The 21,454-nt window shown below is 47.1% G+C and overlaps 1 protein-coding gene and 1 long non-coding RNA gene across 7 annotated transcripts in view; one reads left to right on the forward strand and one right to left on the reverse strand.

Moving 5' to 3' along the window:
• Positions 1-5,819: 5,819 nt before the first annotated feature.
• LOC141096530 (uncharacterized) lies at positions 5,820-21,161 on the reverse strand. Its single transcript, XR_012233705.1, has 2 exons — positions 21,013-21,161; positions 5,820-10,342 (listed from the first exon to the last, which is right to left on the reverse strand). It is a non-coding gene; the product is annotated as an uncharacterized lncRNA (long non-coding RNA).
• The window catches only part of NBEA (neurobeachin), a 915,436-nt gene continuing 914,237 nt past the window's right edge, over positions 20,256-21,454 (forward strand). For all 6 annotated transcript variants that reach the window (XM_073583206.1, XM_073583210.1, XM_073583208.1 and 3 more), the window contains exon 1: positions 20,256-20,773. In XM_073583206.1, coding sequence (XP_073439307.1) covers positions 20,570-20,773 — 204 coding nt within the window. In that variant the 5' untranslated portion in view covers positions 20,256-20,569. The remainder of the gene's footprint in view (positions 20,774-21,454) is intronic.

Consider the following 21,454-nt stretch of genomic DNA (forward strand, 5'->3'; position numbering starts at 1 on the left):
GGTTAGCCACTAATTGGACTCATAGTGATTACTTGTGATTTTTGGAGAAATTCATCAGCAAATGTTCAATTTCACTTCAACGCCACTGCATGGGAAATGAAATGGTCTCTGTTGCTTCAACAAACCACATAAATCAATATTAAATGCAAATATAAAAAATAAATACACTTCTTTCTCCCCTTACAACAGGGACCACTCCATATCCCAGCCTCCTGGTCAGCTTAGATCACAGTTGCCTATTGAAGCCAATGTAGTGCAGAATGAGAGAGGCAGAAACACACACAGAAGATGCTGCTGCTTTCTAGTAGGTGTTTATCTCACCTCAGTGCTTAATTCATGTATATACAGTGCAACACCGCTGTATAACATCCTCCATTCTGCTACTTCTGAGCATGTGCACATCTGCTCTGTGTGCTATTTATGGATGATATGAGAACAGCTAGATTTTACCCACTAGCTCAGAGACAACTGAAAATTACTTATAAAATCTGCTCGTGTAAATGCAGGCTACAAGCAATGTAATAGATTCATGGGGAAAAAAAGGCTACACATATTCTACGTTCATCTCCATAGTTTGGAATTTTTTTTTAACACTCAGATAAAAAAGAACCTATGTTTGGTATCTGCAAACTTGTCATGACCCGGAGAATCATAATGGCAGGTCAGTTTTAGCATTTAGTAAACATGGTAAAAAAAAACATCCCAAAACAATTGTGAAATTGCACTTTTTTTTGCAAGAAAGGGAGCAAAGAAAAGGAAACTCAAAAACAGAAAATCCCAAGATCGTGAATATGTTAATTGTATACTTGGATTTTTGAACTATAGTGTATATCCATAGGTTCATACTGTTTGGCCTGAAGGGGTTCTACAGAATAAATAAAACATGGCTGCTTTCTGTTCATGTATTGAAGTGAATTTGGCTGAGCTACACAATGCCACACACAACTTATGAACAGGAGAAGCATTATGTTTAGGAAAAAAGCAGCTTTGTTTTCTAACTCTGTGCAAACTCTTCATTAGAAGTAGTTCTGAAATGAGACATTGTCCCAGAATCAAAATGTATCAAGAAACACCAGACAGATGATGTGTGTAATCAATGGGGATCCAACCACTGGGACCCCCACTGATAACAAGAATCTAGTTGAGTGGAGCAGTGGTTGAGCTTCTACATTCAATATTGATGGTACTCACAAAGACAGCGAGCTCCTCTACTCCCAGGGAACACTTCGGTATTTACTTTTCATCCCTATACATTTGCGCACAATTATTAGGTAAGTGAATATTTTGACCAGATCATCATTTTTATGCAGATTTGCTAATTGCAAGCTGTGTAACCTTGAATGCTTATTGGATGAAGCAGATCAGGTGATGTGTACTTGTGTAATGATTAGGAGTGTGACCTAAGGATACAACACCCTCAGGGGGCTGTCACACTTAGCGATGCACCAGCGATCCCAACCAGCGATATGACGCGGTCAGGATCGCTGGTGCATCGCTAAGTGGTCACTAGTGAGCTGCCACACAGGCAGATCTCACCAGCGACATTGCAGGGGTCGGGGGTCGCTACTTACCTGTGAGACGAGGCGATCCTGACGTCCTCACGCCCGCGTCCACGCGTCGTTCGTCTCTCCACAGGAAGCCGACGACGAGAAACAGTCCTGGACCTTCTCGCGCGATCAGCGATAATCAGCGGGGTGAGCGGGTCGTAGGTAAGTATCACACACAGCGATATCGCTAGCAATATCGCTATAACGTCACAAGTTATAGCGATATTGCTAGCGATATCGCTAAGTGTGACAGGCCCTTAACACCCTTTTAGTATGGTGTGCACAATAATTAGGCAGCTTGTTTTCCTCAGGCAAAATGGGCAAAAAAAAAAAAAGATTTAACTGACTCTGAAAAGCCAAAAATTATTAAAAGTCTCACAGAGGGAAGCAGGACTCTTGAAATTACTAAAGATATTGGGGAGTGATCTCACAATCATCAAAAGTATAGTTGCAAATAGACAACAGGGTCACAAAAATGTATTGGAAAAAAAAAGGCAAACTTTAATGGAAAAAGATTTGATAAGAATCAAACGTGAAGCAACCGGAAGCCGTTATCCTCCAGTGCTGACATATTCCAGAACTGCAACCTCCATGGAGGCCCAGAAGTACAAGTTGTTCAGTGTTCAGAGACATGGCCGAGGTAAGGGAGTCTGAAACCGACTACCACTGAGCAACACACAGAAGTACAAGGTGTTCAGTGTTCAGAGACATGGCCAAGGTAAGGAGGCTGAAACCAGGCCACCACTGAGCAAGTCACAGAAGTACAAGGTGTTCAGTGTTCAGAGACATGGCCGAGGTAAGGAGGCTGAAACCAGACCACCACTGAGCAAGACACAGAAGTACAAGGTGTTCAGTGTTCAGAGACATGGCCGAGGTAAGGAGGCTGAAACCAGACCACCACTGAGCAAGACACAGAAGTACAAGGTGTTCAGTGTTCAGAGACATGGCCGAGGTAAGGAGGCTGAAACCTGACCACCACTGAGCAAGTCACAGAAGTACAAGGTGTTCAGTGTTCAGAGACATGGCCGAGGTAAGGAGGCTGAAACCAGGCCACCACTGAGCAAGTCACAGAAGTACAAGGTGTTCAGAGACATGGCCGAGGTAAGGAGGCTGAAACCTGACCACCACTGAGAAAGACACAGAAGTACAAGTTGTCCAGTGTTCAGAAACATGGCCGAGGTAAGGAGGCTGAAACCAGACCACCACTGTGCAAGATACAGAAGTACAAGTTGTTCAGTGTTCAGAGACATGGCCGAGGTAAGGGAGTCTGAAACCGACCACCACTGAGCAAGACACAGAAGTACAAGTTGTTCAGTGTTCAGAGACATGGCCGAGGTAAGGGAGTCTGAAACCGACCACCACTGAGCAAGACTCAGAAGTACAAGGTGTTCAGTGTTCAGAGACATGGCCGAGGTAAGGAGGCTGAAACCAGACCACCACTGAGCAAGACACAGAAGTACAAGGTGTTCAGTGTTCAGAGACATGGCCGAGGTAAGGAGGCTGAAACCAGACCACCACTGAGCAAGACACAGAAGTACAAGGTGTTCAGTGTTCAGAGACATGGCCGAGGTAAGGAGGCTGAAACCAGACCACCACTGAGCAAGACACAGAAGTACAAGGTGTTCAGTGTTCAGAGACATGGCCGAGGTAAGGAGGCTGAAACCTGACCACCACTGAGCAAGTCACAGAAGTACAAGGTGTTCAGTGTTCAGAGACATGGCCGAGGTAAGGAGGCTGAAACCAGACCACCACTGAGCAAGACACAGAAGTACAAGGTGTTCAGTGTTCAGAGACATGGCCGAGGTAAGGAGGCTGAAACCAGACCACCACTGAGCAAGACACAGAAGTACAAGGTGTTCAATGTTCAGAGACATGGCCGAGGTAAGGAGGCTGAAACCTGACCACCACTGAGCAAGTCACAGAAGTACAAGGTGTTCAGTGTTCAGAGACATGGCCGAGGTAAGGAGGCTGAAACCAGACCACCACTGAGCAAGACACAGAAGTACAAGGTGTTCAGTGTTCAGAGACATGGCCGAGGTAAGGAGGCTGAAACCAGACCACCACTGAGCAAGACACAGAAGTACAAGGTGTTCAGTGTTCAGAGACATGGCCGAGGTAAGGAGGCTGAAACCAGACCACCACTGAGCAAGACACAGAAGTACAAGGTGTTCAATGTTCAGAGACATGGCCGAGGTAAGGAGGCTGAAACCAGACCACCACTGAGCAAGTCACAGAAGTACAAGGTGTTCAGTGTTCAGAGATATGGCCGAGGTAAGGAGGCCGAAACCGACCACCACTGAGCAAGACACAGAAGTACAAGTTGTTCAGTGTTCAGAGACATGGCCGAGGTAAGGAGGCTGAAACCAGACCACCACTGAGCAAGTCATAGAAGTACAAGGTGTTCAGAGACATGGCCGAGGTAAGGAGGCTGAAACCAGACCACCACTGAGCAAGACACAGAAGTACAAGGTGTTCAGTGCTCAGAGACATGGCCGAGGTAAGGGAGTCTGAAACCGACCACCACTGAGCAAGACACAGAAGTACAAGGTGTTCAGTGCTCAGAGACATGGCCGAGGTAAGGGAGCTTGAAATAGTCCACCACTGAGCAAGACTCAGAAGTACAAGGTGTTCAGTGCTCAGAGACATGGTGTAAGGCTGGTTTCAAACTAGCGCATTTTACATGCAGCGCACGGCGCCGCTAAGCCCCGCCCCCTGCCCGCCCCATCCGGTCATTTCCTCCTACTATCGCACACTGCTGCATGCGATCTGCGCACCCTTTATTTAGCATAGGGTGCTCAGATCGTGCGCTGGCCGTGCGCTAGTAGGATTTTTGCATGCGCTGCGCACTTTTGAAGGTGCGCCAGTGTGTCCCGAGCGTACCATGTTGCATTTTAGTGCGCTTGGCGCACCTTCAAAAGTGCGCAGTGCACGCAAAAATCTTACTAGCGCACGACCAGCGCACGGTCTGTGCACCCTATGCTAATATGAACGAGTCCAACAGTAATATGACGCAGGTGTGCACAAGGCACTAAATGTAGGAGTCCAGCAGTATTAAAATAAGCACACCGCATTTAGGCTATGTGCCCACGTAGCGATTTTTAAGCGTTTTTGCCGCGATTTTCAGCGCGAAAACGCTGCGAAAACGTTTAAAAATCGTGTACAGAACGCCCCCCATGCATTCCTATGGCATTCCGCACATGCTGTGCTAATGCTGCGCTTTTTTCCGCAGCGGAATCGCATCGCGGAAAAAATCGCAGCATGCTCATTCTTTTGTGCGGAATCGCAAAGAATTGCCGCGATTCCGCATCTATAGGAATGCATGAGAATCGCTTACTTCCCGCATGTGGCTATGCCCACCATGCGGGAAGTTAAGCGTCTCATGTGCGGTTGGTACCCACGGTGTGGAGGAGAGGAGACTGTCCTCCAGGCCCTGGGTACCATACCCTTGTAAAAAAAAGAATAAAAAATAAAAAATCGGGGTATATTTACCTTCCGATGTCCCGCGCTGCATTCCCGGCCTAGCGTTCCCAGTAATGCCCTGCGGAAAGGCCCTGTAATGACGTGGTCTCGCGAGAACGCTATAGCAACGCGAGACTACATCATCACAGGTCTCGCAAGGCATTACTGGGAACGCTGAGGCCCGGGAATGCAGCACGGGACGCCGGAAGGTAAATATACCCCGATTTTTTTATTTTTTTTAGCATTTTAACATTTTATCTTTTACTATTGATGCCGCATAGGCGGCCTCAATAGTAAAAACCTGGTCACACTTGTCAAACACTATGTTTGACGAGTGTGACCAACCTGTCAATCACTTTCCAAGCGATGCTTCAAATCGCTTGGAAAGTGCTTGAATATCGCACACGAAAATCGTGGCAAAATCGCGATCATAATCGCGGTAAAATCGCTGTGAAATCGCGCGGAAAAAACCGCGCGATTTCTGGGAAGGAGTCCGGTTTTTAGTGAGCGTTTTAAAACGCTACGTGGGCACATAGCCTTAGTGAGGCAGTCCTGCGATGTTAGAATGAGCAGGCACACAACACTAAAGTGTAGAAGTCCAGCAATCATAAGGGTGGAAATGCTCACTGTAAGGGAGGGACAGGACTGTAGTCATGACCTGACTAACCGCAATACCTATGTCCGGTCCTTCCCCTACAGAAAACTGTACTCTTCAGCATACCTGCATCTACAGATTCAGCTTCCTCTGGGCATTTCCCAGGTGACAACGGTCCCTCTTTCAGGCGACCCCCAGCAACAGAGACACAGTCCAAGTTAACTTTAACATTTTCTTTACTGAGTACGTCACACGTTACATCCACAGTTGGTACATCGTGACATTACTGGTTTCCTCATCTTTCCCTTTCTGGCTGTCGCTTCTGTGCAGTACATGCTCGGACCGGACCATCCTAGACTGCCTCCCAGTTCCTTCCTGGCCTGACCTTGCCATGATGACAATTCCTTCTGCCTGTTACGCCCCAGACTCGAAATCATCAGTAACCAAGTTTGGTTGCCTCTGTAACGCATCTGTGCCGTCTGTACCGATCTCGTGGAAGTTCCAACTTCTTTCATCTCATCAGCCCAACCGACTCCTTCCCTAAAAGCATCTGCCCAGGCGATAAGTCGCCACATCTTTCCTTTCCCGTTCTGGCCCAATGCTATGACAAACAGTGGCCGTGGGCTGCAGCGTTTTATCACTGCGTGGCTGCCAAGCCGTCCGGGCCTATAGCCTATGTGGACACCAGGGTACCCTGGCCCCATCTGACTTAACTTCCTACAAGCTTCCTGTCATGCTCACGCCCTGACTGGTGGGTGTGAGCCAGGGGGTTGTGGCCCCTCTGTGCCACAAACCAGGCTACTCTGGAAGGGGCGTGACTAGGACAACTGCCTTGGTTTTCGCTGGAGCCTCTGATGGTGTGGTCAGGCTTGTGCGTCAGGCAGCTGCCAGGTGTCACTCCAGGGTGGTGTCTGGTTGTAGCTGCTGATCCCACTTGGGGAGACGGTGGTACGGCTAAGACACAGGCAGGCAGGCGGGCACGGCTAAGACACAGGCAGGCAGGCGGGCACGGCAGAGACACAGGGCAGGCTGGCACGGCAGAGACACAGGGCAGGCTGGCACGGCAGAGACACAGGGCAGGCTGGCACGGCAGAGACACAGGGCAGGCAGGAATGGTATAAGAAGGAACAGGTAGAGACCTGTTCACACAGCAGGTGCAGGTACTGGAACAGGCAGAACGTAGTGGAGTATGACAGAAACAGAATAGGTTTGGACCTGTTCACACAGGAGGTGGAGGTACAGATATAGGCAGGAAGGAGTGGAGTATGATGGAACAGGTTTGGACCTGTTCACACAGGAGGTGGAGGTACAGATATAGGCAGGAAGGAGTGGAGTATGACGGAACAGGTTTGGACCTGTTCCAACAGGAGGTGAAGGTGCGGATACAGACAGGAAAGAGAGGAGTATGAAGAAACAGGTTTGGACCTGTTAACACAGGAGGAGAAGGTACGGGTACAGACAGGAAAGAGTGGAGTATGAAGGAACAGGTTTGGACCTGTTCACACAGGAGGAGAACTGCAAGGCTGCGGAGAAGAGCTGGAGAGCAGCAAGAGGTTCTGCTGCAGCAGAAGCAGGACAAAGCAGAATCGCAAGAGAGTGTAGCACGAGCAGAGCCGCAAGAGTGCGGAACACAAGCAGACAGGAAGGACACAAGGAAAGACACAGCAGGGAAAGAAGCCAAAGACAGGGAGACAGGCAGACAGAGGTAGGACAGAGTACAGACAAGGTAATAGTGTGAGACAAGGAACAGGACCAATGACACAGGGACCAGAGTACACACAGATAGAAAGCAAGGCTAGATGCTACAGCACAGAGACCATACTGCCTCTTGGAGGGCGGCAAGACAGGTACAAGGCAAGGCTAGGACAAAGACACAGAACCCAGGATATTCTGCCACATGGAGGGCAGTCAGAGAGTTCCAAGCAAAGCTAGGAGTAAGACTTCCAGAGAAGGAGAAACACAGAGCAAGATCTGGCAACTCAGTAGCAAGACACTAACTGAGTTAACACATTGCACAGGCAAGGTTCCAGTGGGTGGAGCTGCCCTAAATACTAGAGGGCTCTTGGTAATTGGTCAGGGACACATTAGACAGGTGCACCATAAGAACCAGAGAGTTCTGGCGCTGCCCCCCTATACCCACAGCCAGGAAACATGCACAGAGCAGACAGGAGACAGAACATGGAGCTGGCAGTAGACAGAAATCACAGCATGGCCTGCAGCAGTGAGAAAGTTGGTGAGTGGGGAATGGGAGGCCATGCAGCGATGCCAGCTGGGTTGTTACACTTCCCTCTTACTACCCGGCAGCCCCTCCTACAATTAACCCTCTATAAACATCCTATAAGGCCCACTAGTATGCCCCCATCTAGTGACCCACAACAGAGTTACACTTACCCTATGTATAAGAACTATCTACTAAAGTGCCCTCTTCTAATGTCCCCCAAAAGGATGCACTATACTTACCCTAAACTGTACATGAACATCAGTCACATATTATACAATATTATACTAAAGGAACACAAAACAATATAAAAACAATATAATACAGTTCTCTACAGAATGGTAACACATACGAGGGGCGATCCAAAAGTAATGATAATCGGTTATTTCTATTGCACACAGAAATTAAAATAAAATGTTTTCTTCTCTCTTAGGTACCCACTAGTCCAGGAAAAAAAAATCACTGAAATAGGCCACGATTCCCGGGAGCTACATTCATTTGAATATGAACTGCCAAGGAGTGAACATCAAAATGGAAAAAAACGAGCTCAGAGCTGTCATCAAATACCTCTGCTTGAAAAAAATGTCTACCAAAGACATACACAGCGACTTGGTGGAAACATTGGGGGACTCTTCTCCATATTCCACAGTTGCACGCTGGGCCAAGGAATTTAAGCTGGGAAGAACATCGACGGAAGATGAACATCGCGAAGGACGCCCATCCACGTCCCTCAATAAAGAAAACGTGAAAAAAGTTGAAGAAGTTGTGTTGGCAGATCGAAGAGTGACTATCAGGCATGTAGCTGAGGTCACAGGGATCTCATATGGCAGTATTCAAAGAATCCTTGCAAAAGAATTGCATATGAGAAAGGTCTCCGCGCGTTGGGTGCCAAAAATGTTAACCGACGAGCAAAAGAAGAAACGAGTTGACATTTCAATAGCAAATCTCGAAAAGTTCCAAGCAGACAAGGAGAATTTTTTGTTACGTTTTTTGACCATGGATGAGACCTGGATCCACCACTTTGATCCCGAAATTAAACAACAATCGATGACATGGAAACGAGCCGACGAACCGACGCCGAAGAAATTCAAAGTGTCAAGCTCAGCAGGGAAGGTTATGGCGTCCGTTTTTTGGGACGCTGAAGGAATTATTATGGTGGACTATTTGGAGAAGGGAGCCACTATTACGGGCTCCTACTGCGCAGAACAAATAAGAAGATTGCGGGAGGCTATCAAGGAGAAAAGGCGCAGCAAACTGCGGGCTGGAGTGCTGTTTCACCAAGATAACGCACCGGCTCACAAAGCTGCAGTTGCCATGGCTACCATTCAAGAAGCGGGCTTTGAACTGGTGGAACACCCCCCTTATTCGCCAGATCTAGCCCCCAGTGACTTCTTTCTCTTTCCTCGGCTCAAGGAACACCTCCGGGGCAAGAAATTTGACGACAATAGCGACGTGATAACCGCTCTTGGGGAGTTTTTTGAGGGTCAAGATCAAGAATTTTTTTCAAAGGGAATTCTAAGTTTAGAAAAGAGATGGACTAAATGTATAGACGTGTTAGGAGACTATGTAGAAAAATAATTTTTTTTTTTTACTATATTTATTGTGTTTATTATTGATTATCATTACTTTTGGATCGCCCCTCGTATATACATGTGGCAGTACCATAAAATATGAGCGATAATACATATTTCTATTTAGCAGTACCGCAGCCATTTATCACAAACATTATCAACAAATGAAAGACAATTAGAAGGAGGGAGGCACGAAGGTCATTATAACTCACCCCCTTACAACACGGCACTTAAACGTAGAAGTCCAGTGTGATAGAGGGGAAGGTCACTATGTACCATTAGGGCTGAAAGTCCAGCACAAGTCCAGCAACGCAGCCCAAACAAACACAGACCTAGAGGAAATGGAGATGTCAGGATTCCTTACTAGCCACAGCAGTTCCAGGGGCGAATAGCTCCACACCAGAAGTCCAGACCGTCGTTAAGCACAGACAGCATCAGGGAGACACACAGGGGACTGTAGGCGGCAGAATGTGGAAAGGCAGAGCACCGAGTAATGAGCGGCAGCAGCAGGGAGTCCACCAGTAGACATGCAGGAGCTCAGGAGCCAACAGTAACAAAATACTCAGGCACAGAGGAGCGCACGACTCGCACTTAAGTAATAGGACAGAAAGTTCCATGACAGGGCGAGATAAGAGACTCCATCTTGGATCAGGGCAAACAGGCACAAAGGAATGTCCGAATCCTTACACATGGTCGAGGTAAGGAGGCTGAATCCCGACCACCTCTGAACAAGACACTGAAGTAGAAGGCGTTCAGTGTTCAGAGACATGGTCGAGGTAAGGAGGCTGAAACCCGACCATCATCAACACAGAAGTGGAAATGTCAAGACTGGGCTAAGAAATATCTGAAGACAGATTTTACAAAGGTCTCATGGACTGATAAGATGAGAGTGACTCTTGATGGACCAGATAACTGGGCACATGGCAGGAACAATAATGAGCACAGATGTCCACTAAAAGATAAAAAAAAAATAGTATTGAAAATGTTTAAGGAAGTAACTTAAATTGATATTTAAAAAATATAGACAAGTTTGGACCTTTTTTTAATTTAATTTGGACTACAAGTCATTTTTGCAATTATCTCTTATCTGTCTTTTTCAAACCTCCTCTTTGACGATTTAGGACTATAAAGATCAGCTGAATTTTGATGTTGTCATAAATCAGATTAAAGGAGCTCAGAAAAAGAGAGATAAAATAGTTACTCTTAGATAAATCAATTTTGCAGCCAGCAATACGCAGTGTAACACAGAGACTAAATATAGCAAAAGATGCACAATTGTTAATGAAGCCAGATTGCTAAAATTATTTTAGAGTGGAAAATACATGAATTTAAATAAATAAAACACCCATAATCATTTACAGCCCAGTTCATCAATCGCTGTTTTTTTCAAGTTACTTTTCTTTTATTACTGGTGGATTAACTTGTTTTGCACCTCTTTAATGAGAAAAGTGGCAAGTTTTGCAAAAGGGTGCAAAAAATGTGTCAAAATAACTGGCCAAATCGCCAAATAGCGCAACTTTATTATAAAAAGTCTCATTTCATGATTTTGACTAAAACATTCTGGAAAAAGCCACATTAATGTAAAAATTAGAAAACTTACTAAACCACAAAAGACAACTTTAAAAAAAGGCACAAATTGTTTGAAGAATTTGTCGCAAATCAAAAAGTCACTAATTGAGATGTATTCACTACAAAAACCGGCAGAAATGTAATAATGAATCGCGCCATTGAGAGTTTCAGACACAATACGAGGGGCTGCTGATAAGTCTTTGGCTTTGTGATCTTTTTTTGTTTCTATGGTATCGAATGTTACATCACAAGAAAGCCTTATGTGTCTAATATATATTTTCAAAATTTTGTGTTTTTAGCTTATGGCAACAGTGATCTACGCACGCGGGAAAACAAAATGGCGGAGTCTAATGCGATAATCACAACAAATGAGAGCAGAGGAGTGATAAAGTTCTTGTTTCTGCAAGGAAACTCTGCAAAGGATATTATATATATACAGTGCCTTGAGAAAGTATTCGGCCCCCTGGAACTTTTCAACCTTTTCCCACATATCATGCTTCAAACATAAAGATACCAAATGCAAATTTTTGGTGAAGAATCAACAACCAGTGGGACAGAATTGTGAAGTTGGACGAAATTTATTGGTTATTTTAAATTTTCGTGGAAATTCAAAAACTGAAAAGTGGGGTGTGCAATATTATTCGGCCCCTTTACTTTCAGTGCAGCAAACTCACTCCAGAAGTTCATTGTGGATCTCTGAATGATTCAATGTTGTCCTAAATGACTAAAGATGATAAATATAATCCACCTGTGTGTAGTCAAGTCTCCGTATAAATGCACCTACTCTGTGATAGTCTCAGGGTTCTGTTTGAAGCACAGAGAGCATCATGAAGACCAAGGAACACAACAGGCAGGTCCGTGATACTGTTGTGGCGAAGTTTAAAGACAGATTTGGATACAAAATGATTTCCAAAACTTTAAACATCCCAAGGAGCACTGTGCGATCATATTGAAATGGAAGGAGTATCATACCACTGCAAATCTACCAATACCCGGCCGTCCCTCTAAACTTTCATCTCAAACAAGGAGAAGACTGATCAGAGATGCAGCCAAAAGGCCCATGATCACTCTGGATGAACTACAGAGATCTACAGCTGAGGTGGGACAGTCTGTCCATAGGACAACAATCAGTCGTACATTGCACAAATCTGGCCTTTATGGAAGAGTGGCAAGAAGAAAACACTTTTTATGGATATCTTTGAGAAATGGCTGTTTAAAGTTTGCAACAAGCCACCTGGGAGACACACGAAACATGTGGAAGAAGGTGCTCTGGTCAGATGAAACCAAAATCAAACTTTTTGCCAACAATGCCAAACGATGTGTTTGGCGTAAAGGCAACACAGCTCATCACCCTGAACACACCATCCCCACTGTCAAACATGGTGGTGGCAGCATCATGGTTTGGGCCTGCTTTTCTTCAGCAGGGACAAGGAAGATGGTTAAAATTGATGGGAAGATGGATTGAGCCAAATACAGGACCATTCTTGAAGAAAACCTGTTGGAGTCTGCAAAAGACCTGAGACTGGGACGGAGATTTGTCTTCCAACAAGACAATGATCCCAAACATAAAGCAAAATCTACAATGGAATTGTTCACAAATAAATGTATCCAATCGAGAATCTGTGGAAAGAGCTGAAAACTGCTGTTCACAAACGATCTCCATCCAACCTCACTGAGCTTGAGCTGTTTTCCAAGGAAGAATGGGCAAGAATTTCAGTTTCTCGATGTACAAACTGATAGAGGCATACCCCAAGCGACTTGCAGCTGTAATCGCAGCAAAAGGTGGCGCAACAAAGTATTAAGTTAAAGGGGCCGAATAATATTGCACGCAGCACTTTTCAGTTTTTGAATTTCCACAAAAATTTAAAATAACCAATAAATTTCGTTCAACTTCACAATTGTGTCCCACTTGCTGTTGATTCTTCACCAAAAATTTACATTTGGTATCATTATGTTTGAAGCATGATATGTGGGAAAAGGTTGAAAAGTTCCAGGGAGCCGAATACTTTCGCAAGGCACTGTATATAATACACAAGTACTATCTGCTATATTGTGGGTTATAATAAAAGAGCACAGTATATTATGATATAGCAATGCGACTAAGTACAATATCAATGCATCGTTCTATTACATACACCGTTCTTGTTATTTAGCAATTAAACAATTGTTAATTACTTTATGTCCCAACTTAACTGGCGTCACTCTCCATCGTAGTCTCTATAAATACATTTTTTCCTAACACTTGCACTAGCAGGGCTCACCGATATTTCCCGCTAGGCCGCAAGTCCTAGATACGCAAATCACTGGGTATTGTGATGCAGTGACCCCTGTGACCTGGGTAGGACTGGCCCGCCGGGATACCGGTGAAATGCCCGGTAGGCCCCCGGGCACCAGAGAGGAAGAAGAAGAAAAAAAAAGCAAGGGGGGGGCGGTGGCCCATAATGTGCTGCATAGAGGAGCAGTGGGAGCCATAGTATGCTGCATAGAGGAGCAGGGGGGGGCCTGGGGCCCATAATGTGCTGCATGGAGGAGCAGGGGGGCCCATAATGTACTGCATGGAGGAGCAGGGGAGGCCATAATGTGTTAAATGGAGGAGCGGGGGAGGCCATAATGTGCTTCATGGAGGAGCAGGGGGGCAATAGTATGCTGCATGGAGGAGCAAGGAGGGCTGGGGCCCATAATGTGCTGCATGGAGGAGCAGGGGAGGCCACAATGTGCTGCATGGAGGAGCAGAGGAGGCCATAATGTGCTGCATGGAGGAGCAGGGGAGGCCATAGTATGCTGCATGGAGGAGCAGGGGAGGCCATAATGTGCTGCATGGAGGAGCAGAGGAGGCCATAATGTGCTGCATGGAGGAGCAGGGGAGGCCATAGTATGATGCATGGAGGAGCAGGGGGGGCCGGGTTCCCGTAATGTGCTGCATGGAGGAGCAGGGGAGGCCATAGTATGCTGCAGGGGTGGCCGGGGGCCCATAATGTGCTGCATGGAGGAGCAGGAGGGGCCCGGGTCCCATAATGTGCTGCATGGAGGAGCAGGGGAGGCCATAATGTGCTGCATGGAGGAGCAGGGGAGGCTATAGTATGCTGCATGGAGGAGCAGGGAAGGCCATAGTATGCTGCATGGAGGAGCAGGGGAGGCCTTAGTATGCTGCATGGAGGAGCAGGGGAGGCCATAATGTGCTGCATGGAGGAGCAGGGGGCCATAATGTACTGCATGGAGGAGCAGGGGGCCATAATGTACTGCATGGATGAGCAGGGGAGGCCATAATGTGCTGCATGGAGGAGCAGGGGAGGCCATAATGTGCTGCATGGAGGAGCAGGGGAGGCCATAATGTGCTGCATGGAGGAGCAGGGGAGGCCATAATGTGCTGCATGGAGGAGCAGGGGGGCCATAATGTGCTGCAATGAGGAGCAGGGGGCCATAATGTGCTGCATGGAGGAGCAGGGGGCCCATAATACTGTATGAAGGAGCAGGTGCCCCATAATACTGTATGGAGGAGCATTATATGTTGCCCATAATATTCTATGGCGGACTATGAGGTGCCCATAATACTGTATAGCGGACAATATGGTTGCACATAATACTGTATGGCGGACAATATGGTTGCCCATAATACTGTATGGCGGACTATGTGCTTGCCCATAATACTGTATGGTGGACTATGTGGGTGCTCATAATACTGTATGGCGGACTATGTGGTTGCCCATAATACTGTATGGTGGACTATGTGGGTGCTCATAATACTGTATGGCGGACAATGTGGTTGCCCATAATACTGTATGGCGGACTATGTGGTTGCCCATAATACTGTATGGAGGACTATGTGGTTGCCCATAATACTGTATGGCGGACAATGTGGGTGCTCATAATACTGTATTGTGGACTATGTGGTTTCCCATAATACTGTATGGCGGACTATGTGGTTGCCCATAATGCTGTATGACGGACAATGTGGGTGCTCATAATACTGTATGGCGGACTATGTGGGTTCTCATAATATTGTATGGCGGACTATCTGGTTTCCCATAATATTGTATGGCGGACTATGTGGTTTCCCATAATACTGTATGGCGGACTATGTGGGTGCTCATAATACTGTATGGAGAACTATGTGGTTGCCCATAATACTGTATGGCGGACAATGTGGTTGCCCATAATACTGTATGGCGGACTTATGTGATTGCCCATAATACTGTATGGCGGACTATGTGGGTGCTCATAATACTGTATGGCGGACTATGTGGTTGCCCATACTATTGTATGGTCGACAATGTGGTTGCCCATAATATTGTATGGTGGACTATGTGGACCCAATCGGCATAATGTGGAGCTTTTATCCCCATTAGACTGGAGTGGCATGTCTGACTTGATCACTGATCCATTCATTCCCTCAGTGGCTGCACTTGTTTTTTTTATAGAAGCCCCGAAGAGAATGAATGGAGCTTAGGTCAGATATCCCACCTGCCGCTCCATTTTAAAATGGGGATAAGTGTCCTATCAGGGATAAAACTTCCTCATTCTTCCAATCGGTGCAGTTTCTAATGGTCGTACCTAAGTGATCACCTATCCTCTGGAGCCCATGGATCGGTGATAACTTGTTTTAGCCAAAGAACCCCATTAATGTAAGCTACTGTAATTATACATCCCAGTTATGGGGGTGCACAGTAGATGTGCAGGAGCCGCCTGTGTTTTACAGCCGATGCTCCACTATAATGGGGATAACAACTGACAGATATTTGCATATAACTGTAGGGTGGGCCCCTAGAGTCCATTCCCCTGGTGGGTCCCAGACACCCCAGTCCGACCCTGCCTGTGACAGCTAGGAAAATGGTGAGCGGCAGGATTATAAATGGCCGATATGTATCACAGGGGTGTGTGCCCTGTGATGGAAGCTGGAATATGTATTGATCAGCAGATATACTGCAGAGGGTTTGTTGCTGTGTATTAGGGAAGCTTCCAGATGACTGGGTAGGATGGGTGGGACCAGTCACCTACAAAGCCACCCAGGGGCGTGTGTCTGAATGCCCAATGTAAAGCCTGTGTATGGCTGGGTGTGTTGAAAGGACCTGCAATGAGGTCATGAACTATGTGATCCATACCTCACCTGTGGGTGTGGCTACGGACCATATAATGTGACCAGGGTGGGTCACATGAAGAGAGTGCATGGACCTGATTGGTTCATGTGGAAGGTCCTGGAAGGCCTATGTGTTGGAAGGTGTGCTACCTCCCTGAAGTGCACATGGAGGCTTTGGATCTGGTGGCCTGTGTGTTGTATGGTTCCAAGTGGGGACAGAAGTCCTGAACAGCACAGAGAGGCCGTATTTCCAGAGTCAGTGACGGCTCTGCATTGGGAAGCTACCGCCCGGCTGAGGATCTGGAACTGTTAGGCGGCCTAGTGACCAAGGCGTTGTCCAGGACGGTGATCCCAGTTCGGCAGCTTCCCTGACAAACGTGAGTGACACTGACCGAGGTCAGAAAGAGACTGGGCTCATACAGGGGGAAATAACTGTGTGGAGGCTATAGAGGCTGTTTACTGGACATGGCACAGCCAGTGTGGCCACAGGTCTGAGAGAGCGGAGCCCTAATATGAACACTGTCCTGTCTGATGTAAGACTGTTGCGTTCTATGGTTTATGCTGTATAATAAACCACATAGACTGTTTAAACGGAAAGTGTTCCTGTGTGCCATGAATCCGCTACCAAGTGAGTGTCCCCCAACACTAACAGTAAGCGCTACCTTACAGTATACAGTGTGCTCGTCGCACTAGCTCTGTTCCCTGAAGCACGGCTCCAGCCCACACCTTGTACCGTACGTCTGCACTGGAAGTAACTGCCCACAGGAATAGTCCTCTGCTACACCTGGATCGTCTCCGGAGCCTGGTTTGGATCTGGTCATGGACTTTTACTGGCGCCACTAATGGACTTCTACTAGATAGGCCTAGATAGGCTAATGGACTTTTACTGGCGCTACTTACGGACTACTACTAGCGCTGGGCACAGACTATTACTGGCGATTCTTTCGATCTTCTACTGGCGCTGCTTAGACTTATGTGCGACACAGGTATCACCTGACCTGGTGTCGTCTTTAAACTCTTCCTGTGGGAACATAGGCTTCCACTAATAGGTTCCTACTACTGTAATTCTTTCTTTACTTTTACTTTCGTCTTTGACCAGCCAGATGGCGGTGTTCATGTGCAATTACTCAGCTAGGCATCAACTTCAACTGTACTCTTCTCTCTTGTCCACTTCCTAAAACATGCTGCAATTATTTTCCTTGAACTGAATCGGACATTTGTACTCCCTGATTGAATAACATGGGGACGAGTGCTATCGGTTTCCTAAGAAAGAGAAACTTGTTTGGGCCAAGTAACACAAAGAATAGTCACTAGATCAATGGAAATCTGTACTATGGTCTTCTAAACAAAAATTTTAGATTTTTGGTACCAACCGCCATAACTTTGTGAAATGCAGAAAAGCTGTGTAATTACTTCATGTTTGCCCACTATGAAGCATGGAAGCGGAGGTGTGATGATGTCTGGATTCCCTGCTGGTGATTTATTCCAAATTCAAGGCATACTGATCCAGCATGGCTAGCACTGCATTCTGCAACGTGCCATCCAATCTGGTTTGCACTTATTGAAACCATCATTTGGGTTGCAGGACAATAACCCAACACACACATTTTTTTCACGAACCCAAAGATTTACATTGCTGATTTTCATCCGACACTCGGATAAAAATTGGACGTCTTCAATTTTTTCCAATGACCACAGCAAAAAAATTGGACATGTGCACAGCCCCACAAAATATCACAGGCATGACTGCTGTAAAAACCATGGATATCACTTGGACAAGAAACTTGCTTGTGTGTCAAAGTCCTATTACCGATGTTTGCTGATAACCTACATTACGGACCACCTGAAGTCTGCGCTGCGGTTTACACTCAACTAAACAGCGTCCATCTGCTGCTACGCTACTGTCTTCAGGGAAAGAGTGAGCGTCATAGGAATTTACAGCACTCCCTCTTGCACTGAAAACAGAAGTCTGTCACCAGAAAGATGCTGCTTATTTGAGTGTAGACAACAGCATAGACTTGGGGTTATCAGCAAAAATTGCTAAGGAAACTGCCAGTAGAGGATCTTGATGATTCTCTTGCCCAAGTACTGATGGTATTGGTTAGAGAAGAATTTCTAAACTACTGATGGTTCCAGTGAGCCACAATCAAGAAGTAGAAAGAACATCATTTCACCAGAAACTTGCCATGGCCAGGGGCTCCCTGCAAGATTTCAGACAGGAGTGAAAAGAATTATCGGAACAGTTGTCCAAGAGCAAAGAACCACCTGTGGAGATCTACAGAAAGACCTGGAACCAGCAGGTACAATTCTTTCAAAGAGAACAATAAGTAATGCACCCAACCTCCATGTCATGTGTGGATGCTCACCACACAAGACTGCTGAACAAAATACATGTTCAAGTGCATTTACAGTTTGCTTAACATCATTTAGACAAGCAGTAAAATACAGGGAGAATATAGTCTGGTCGCATGAGACCAAAATTGAACTGTTTTTAATGCCATAATACAAACCATGTTTGGAGGCCAAAGGGCACTGCATATCACCCCAAAAACACCATACCAACAGTGAAGTTCGGAGGTGGGAACATCATGGTGTGGGGCCATTTCTCTGCATACAGCATGGCAAACTTCTTCTTATTAAAGGAAGGATGAAAGGATAAATGTACAGAGACATTCGTAATAAAAATCTGCTGCCATATACCAGGATGATGAAGAGGAAATGAGGGTGGACATAACAGTAAGACAATGATAACAGGTGGTTACCGACATCTGGTGAGAATTTCATGTCTATAGCACCTCTGGGAATATTTACTTAGAAAATTTGTGTCGTGCTCAATACTTAGTTCACTGTATATATATATATATATATATATATATACAGTACAGACCAAAAGTTTGGACACACCTTCTCATTCAAAGAGTTTTCTTTATTTTCATGACTATGAAAATTGTAGATTCACTCTGAAGGCATCAAAACTATGAATTGACACATGTGGAATTATATAATTAACAAAAAAGTGTTTCAACAGGACAATGACCCCAAACACACCTCCAGGCTGTGTAAGGGCTATTTGACCAAGAAGGAGAGTGATGGGGTGCTGCGCCAGATGACCTGGCCTCCACAGTCACCAGACCTGAACCCAATCGAGATGGTTTGGGGTGAGCTGGACCGCAGAGTGAAGGCAAAAGGGCCAACAAGTGCTAAGCATCTCTGGGAACTCCTTCAAGACTGTTGGAAGACCATTTCCGGTGACTACCTCTTGAAGCTCATCAAGAGAATGCCAAGAGTGTGCAAAGCAGTAATCAAAGCAAAAGGTGGCTTCTTTGAAGAACCTAGAATATAAGACATATTTTCAGTTGTTTCACATTTTTTTGTTAATTATATAATTCCACATGTGTTAATTCATAGTTTTGATGCCTTCAGAGTGAATCTCTGAAAACTCTTTGAATGAGAAGGTGTGTCCAAACTTTTGGTCTGTACTGTATAGATAGGTAGATAGGTAGATAGATGTATCTGTAGCCAAGGACTGATTCATCTTTTGTGATTTCTTGGTCTCTTTTCATCTTTTGGCAGTTACTGACTTTATTTGAGCCAAATTCTTCAGAATGGCGCATGTGGCTCACAAATTTAGATAAATGATAAAAAAAATCACACTATTTGTCTTTTAAATCATTTTTAGCGACAAAAGTCACAAACACCTTAAAAAACGCCACCCGGTTGTGTACGGCTAGTTTCACACTAGCGTTAGGAGGCGCAGCGCACGGGGGCCGCTGAGTGTGAAGCCAGCCTAAAATGCCCCAGATTAACCCTCCAGTGACTTTCCTGCACGCAGGGACCGGAGAGAGCGATCACCCCCCAACCAAAAAAAAGGAAAAATTGTATTTCGAGAATGTGACTGAAGGATCTGAACACACAAAGTTGTACAGAAAAAAAAACAAAGTAAAAAGTGTCACAAAAGGTGTAGAGAATAAGGTACAAATACAAGAGCCACTAAACAGGAGCAAATGACTCCAAAAAAATGGAGAACCAGCAAATGATGAGTGCGGGCCATGGCGGGGGGGGATGACACAAGAAGCCCCGCACACGGAGCCGCGCTGTGCCTGCGGAGCCCCCCGCACCCCCACCTGTGCACCTGCCCATCCATCCCTGTGGTCGCTAGGCGGGCTCGGCCCCGCCCCCGGTCAGCGCTGGCGCAGGCGCAGTTCACCCTACCGCAGGCAGGGGGCGTCAACATGGCGGAGGAGTGAGCGCTGCTGTCTGCTCTTATCACAACAACGCCAGCTGCAGCCGCCGCATTCTCCCGCTACCCGGACGCGTCTCGTCGTGCTGGATGGTGATCTGAGCGGCGGCTGGTGATGGAGGAGCGGGGCGCAGCCAGGATCCGCACCCCGGGACCCACAGAGGATTAGTCGGCGCATCCCCGGCAGGTGTCTCCTCTCTGTGACTGCCGGCCGCGCTGTTGCCGGGTGATCGCCGGGACTAGTCATCATCATCAGCAGCCCCGTTATTCCCGGAGGATCCGCTGTGCGCGGAGACATGGCCAGCGCCGACCACAAGCCGGGGGCCGGCTGCCCGGACAGGGATGCCCCGGGGGGCTCCGGCTCCATGGTGCTGCCCGGCGGGGTCATCAATCCGTCGGTGCCCATCCGCAACATGAGGATGAAATTCGCCGTGCTGATCGGGCTCATACAGGTCGGGGAGGTCAGTAACCGGGACATCGTGGAGACCGTGCTCAACCTGGTAAGCCGCCGGCGGCGCGTCCCTGAACCTGCGGGCACAGCTCACCCTCCTCACACGGGGGCCGCATCCCATCCGTCTGCCGCCAGAGACCCCGAGTGTGGGAGCGTGAGCGGCCTCCATGCCCACAGTGTGGCCCCCAGGGGATGGCCCCCAGTCCTGGACTGTGCTGGCCCAGGGCTGTGAGCCGCCTCATCCGCTGGAGATAGCCCCCCTCACACAGCACTCGTCATTGGCCTCACCTCTCTGTGGCAGGAAGGGGTTAATGATCGCTGCTGGTGCGCAGTCTGATCACAGTGCACCCGATTATCCATGAAGAGTAGGGGAGTCAGGGGGCAGAGAGCAGGGGGGGTCATGCGTGTGCAGGGAGTCACGCGTGTGATGAGATCGGGGGTGGGTCATGCGTGTGCAGGGAGTCACGCGTGTGATGAGATCGGGGGTGGGTCATGTGTGTGCAGGGAGTTACGCTTGTGATGAGATCGGGGGTGGGTCATGCGTGTGCAGGGAGTCACGCGTGTGATGAGATTGGGGGTGGGTCATGTGTGTGCAGGGAGTTACGCGTGTGATGAGATCGGGGGTGGGTCATGTGTGTGCAGGGAGTTACGCGTGTGATGAGATCGGGGGTGGGTCATGTGTGTGCAGGGAGTTACGCGTGTGATGAGATCAGGGGGGGGGGGGTCATGC

Source organism: Dendrobates tinctorius, unplaced genomic scaffold (assembly GCF_039654945.1).
Source record: "Dendrobates tinctorius isolate UK_male_01 unplaced genomic scaffold, ASM3965494v1 ptg000075l, whole genome shotgun sequence".
Classification (NCBI taxonomy): domain Eukaryota; kingdom Metazoa; phylum Chordata; class Amphibia; order Anura; family Dendrobatidae; genus Dendrobates; species Dendrobates tinctorius.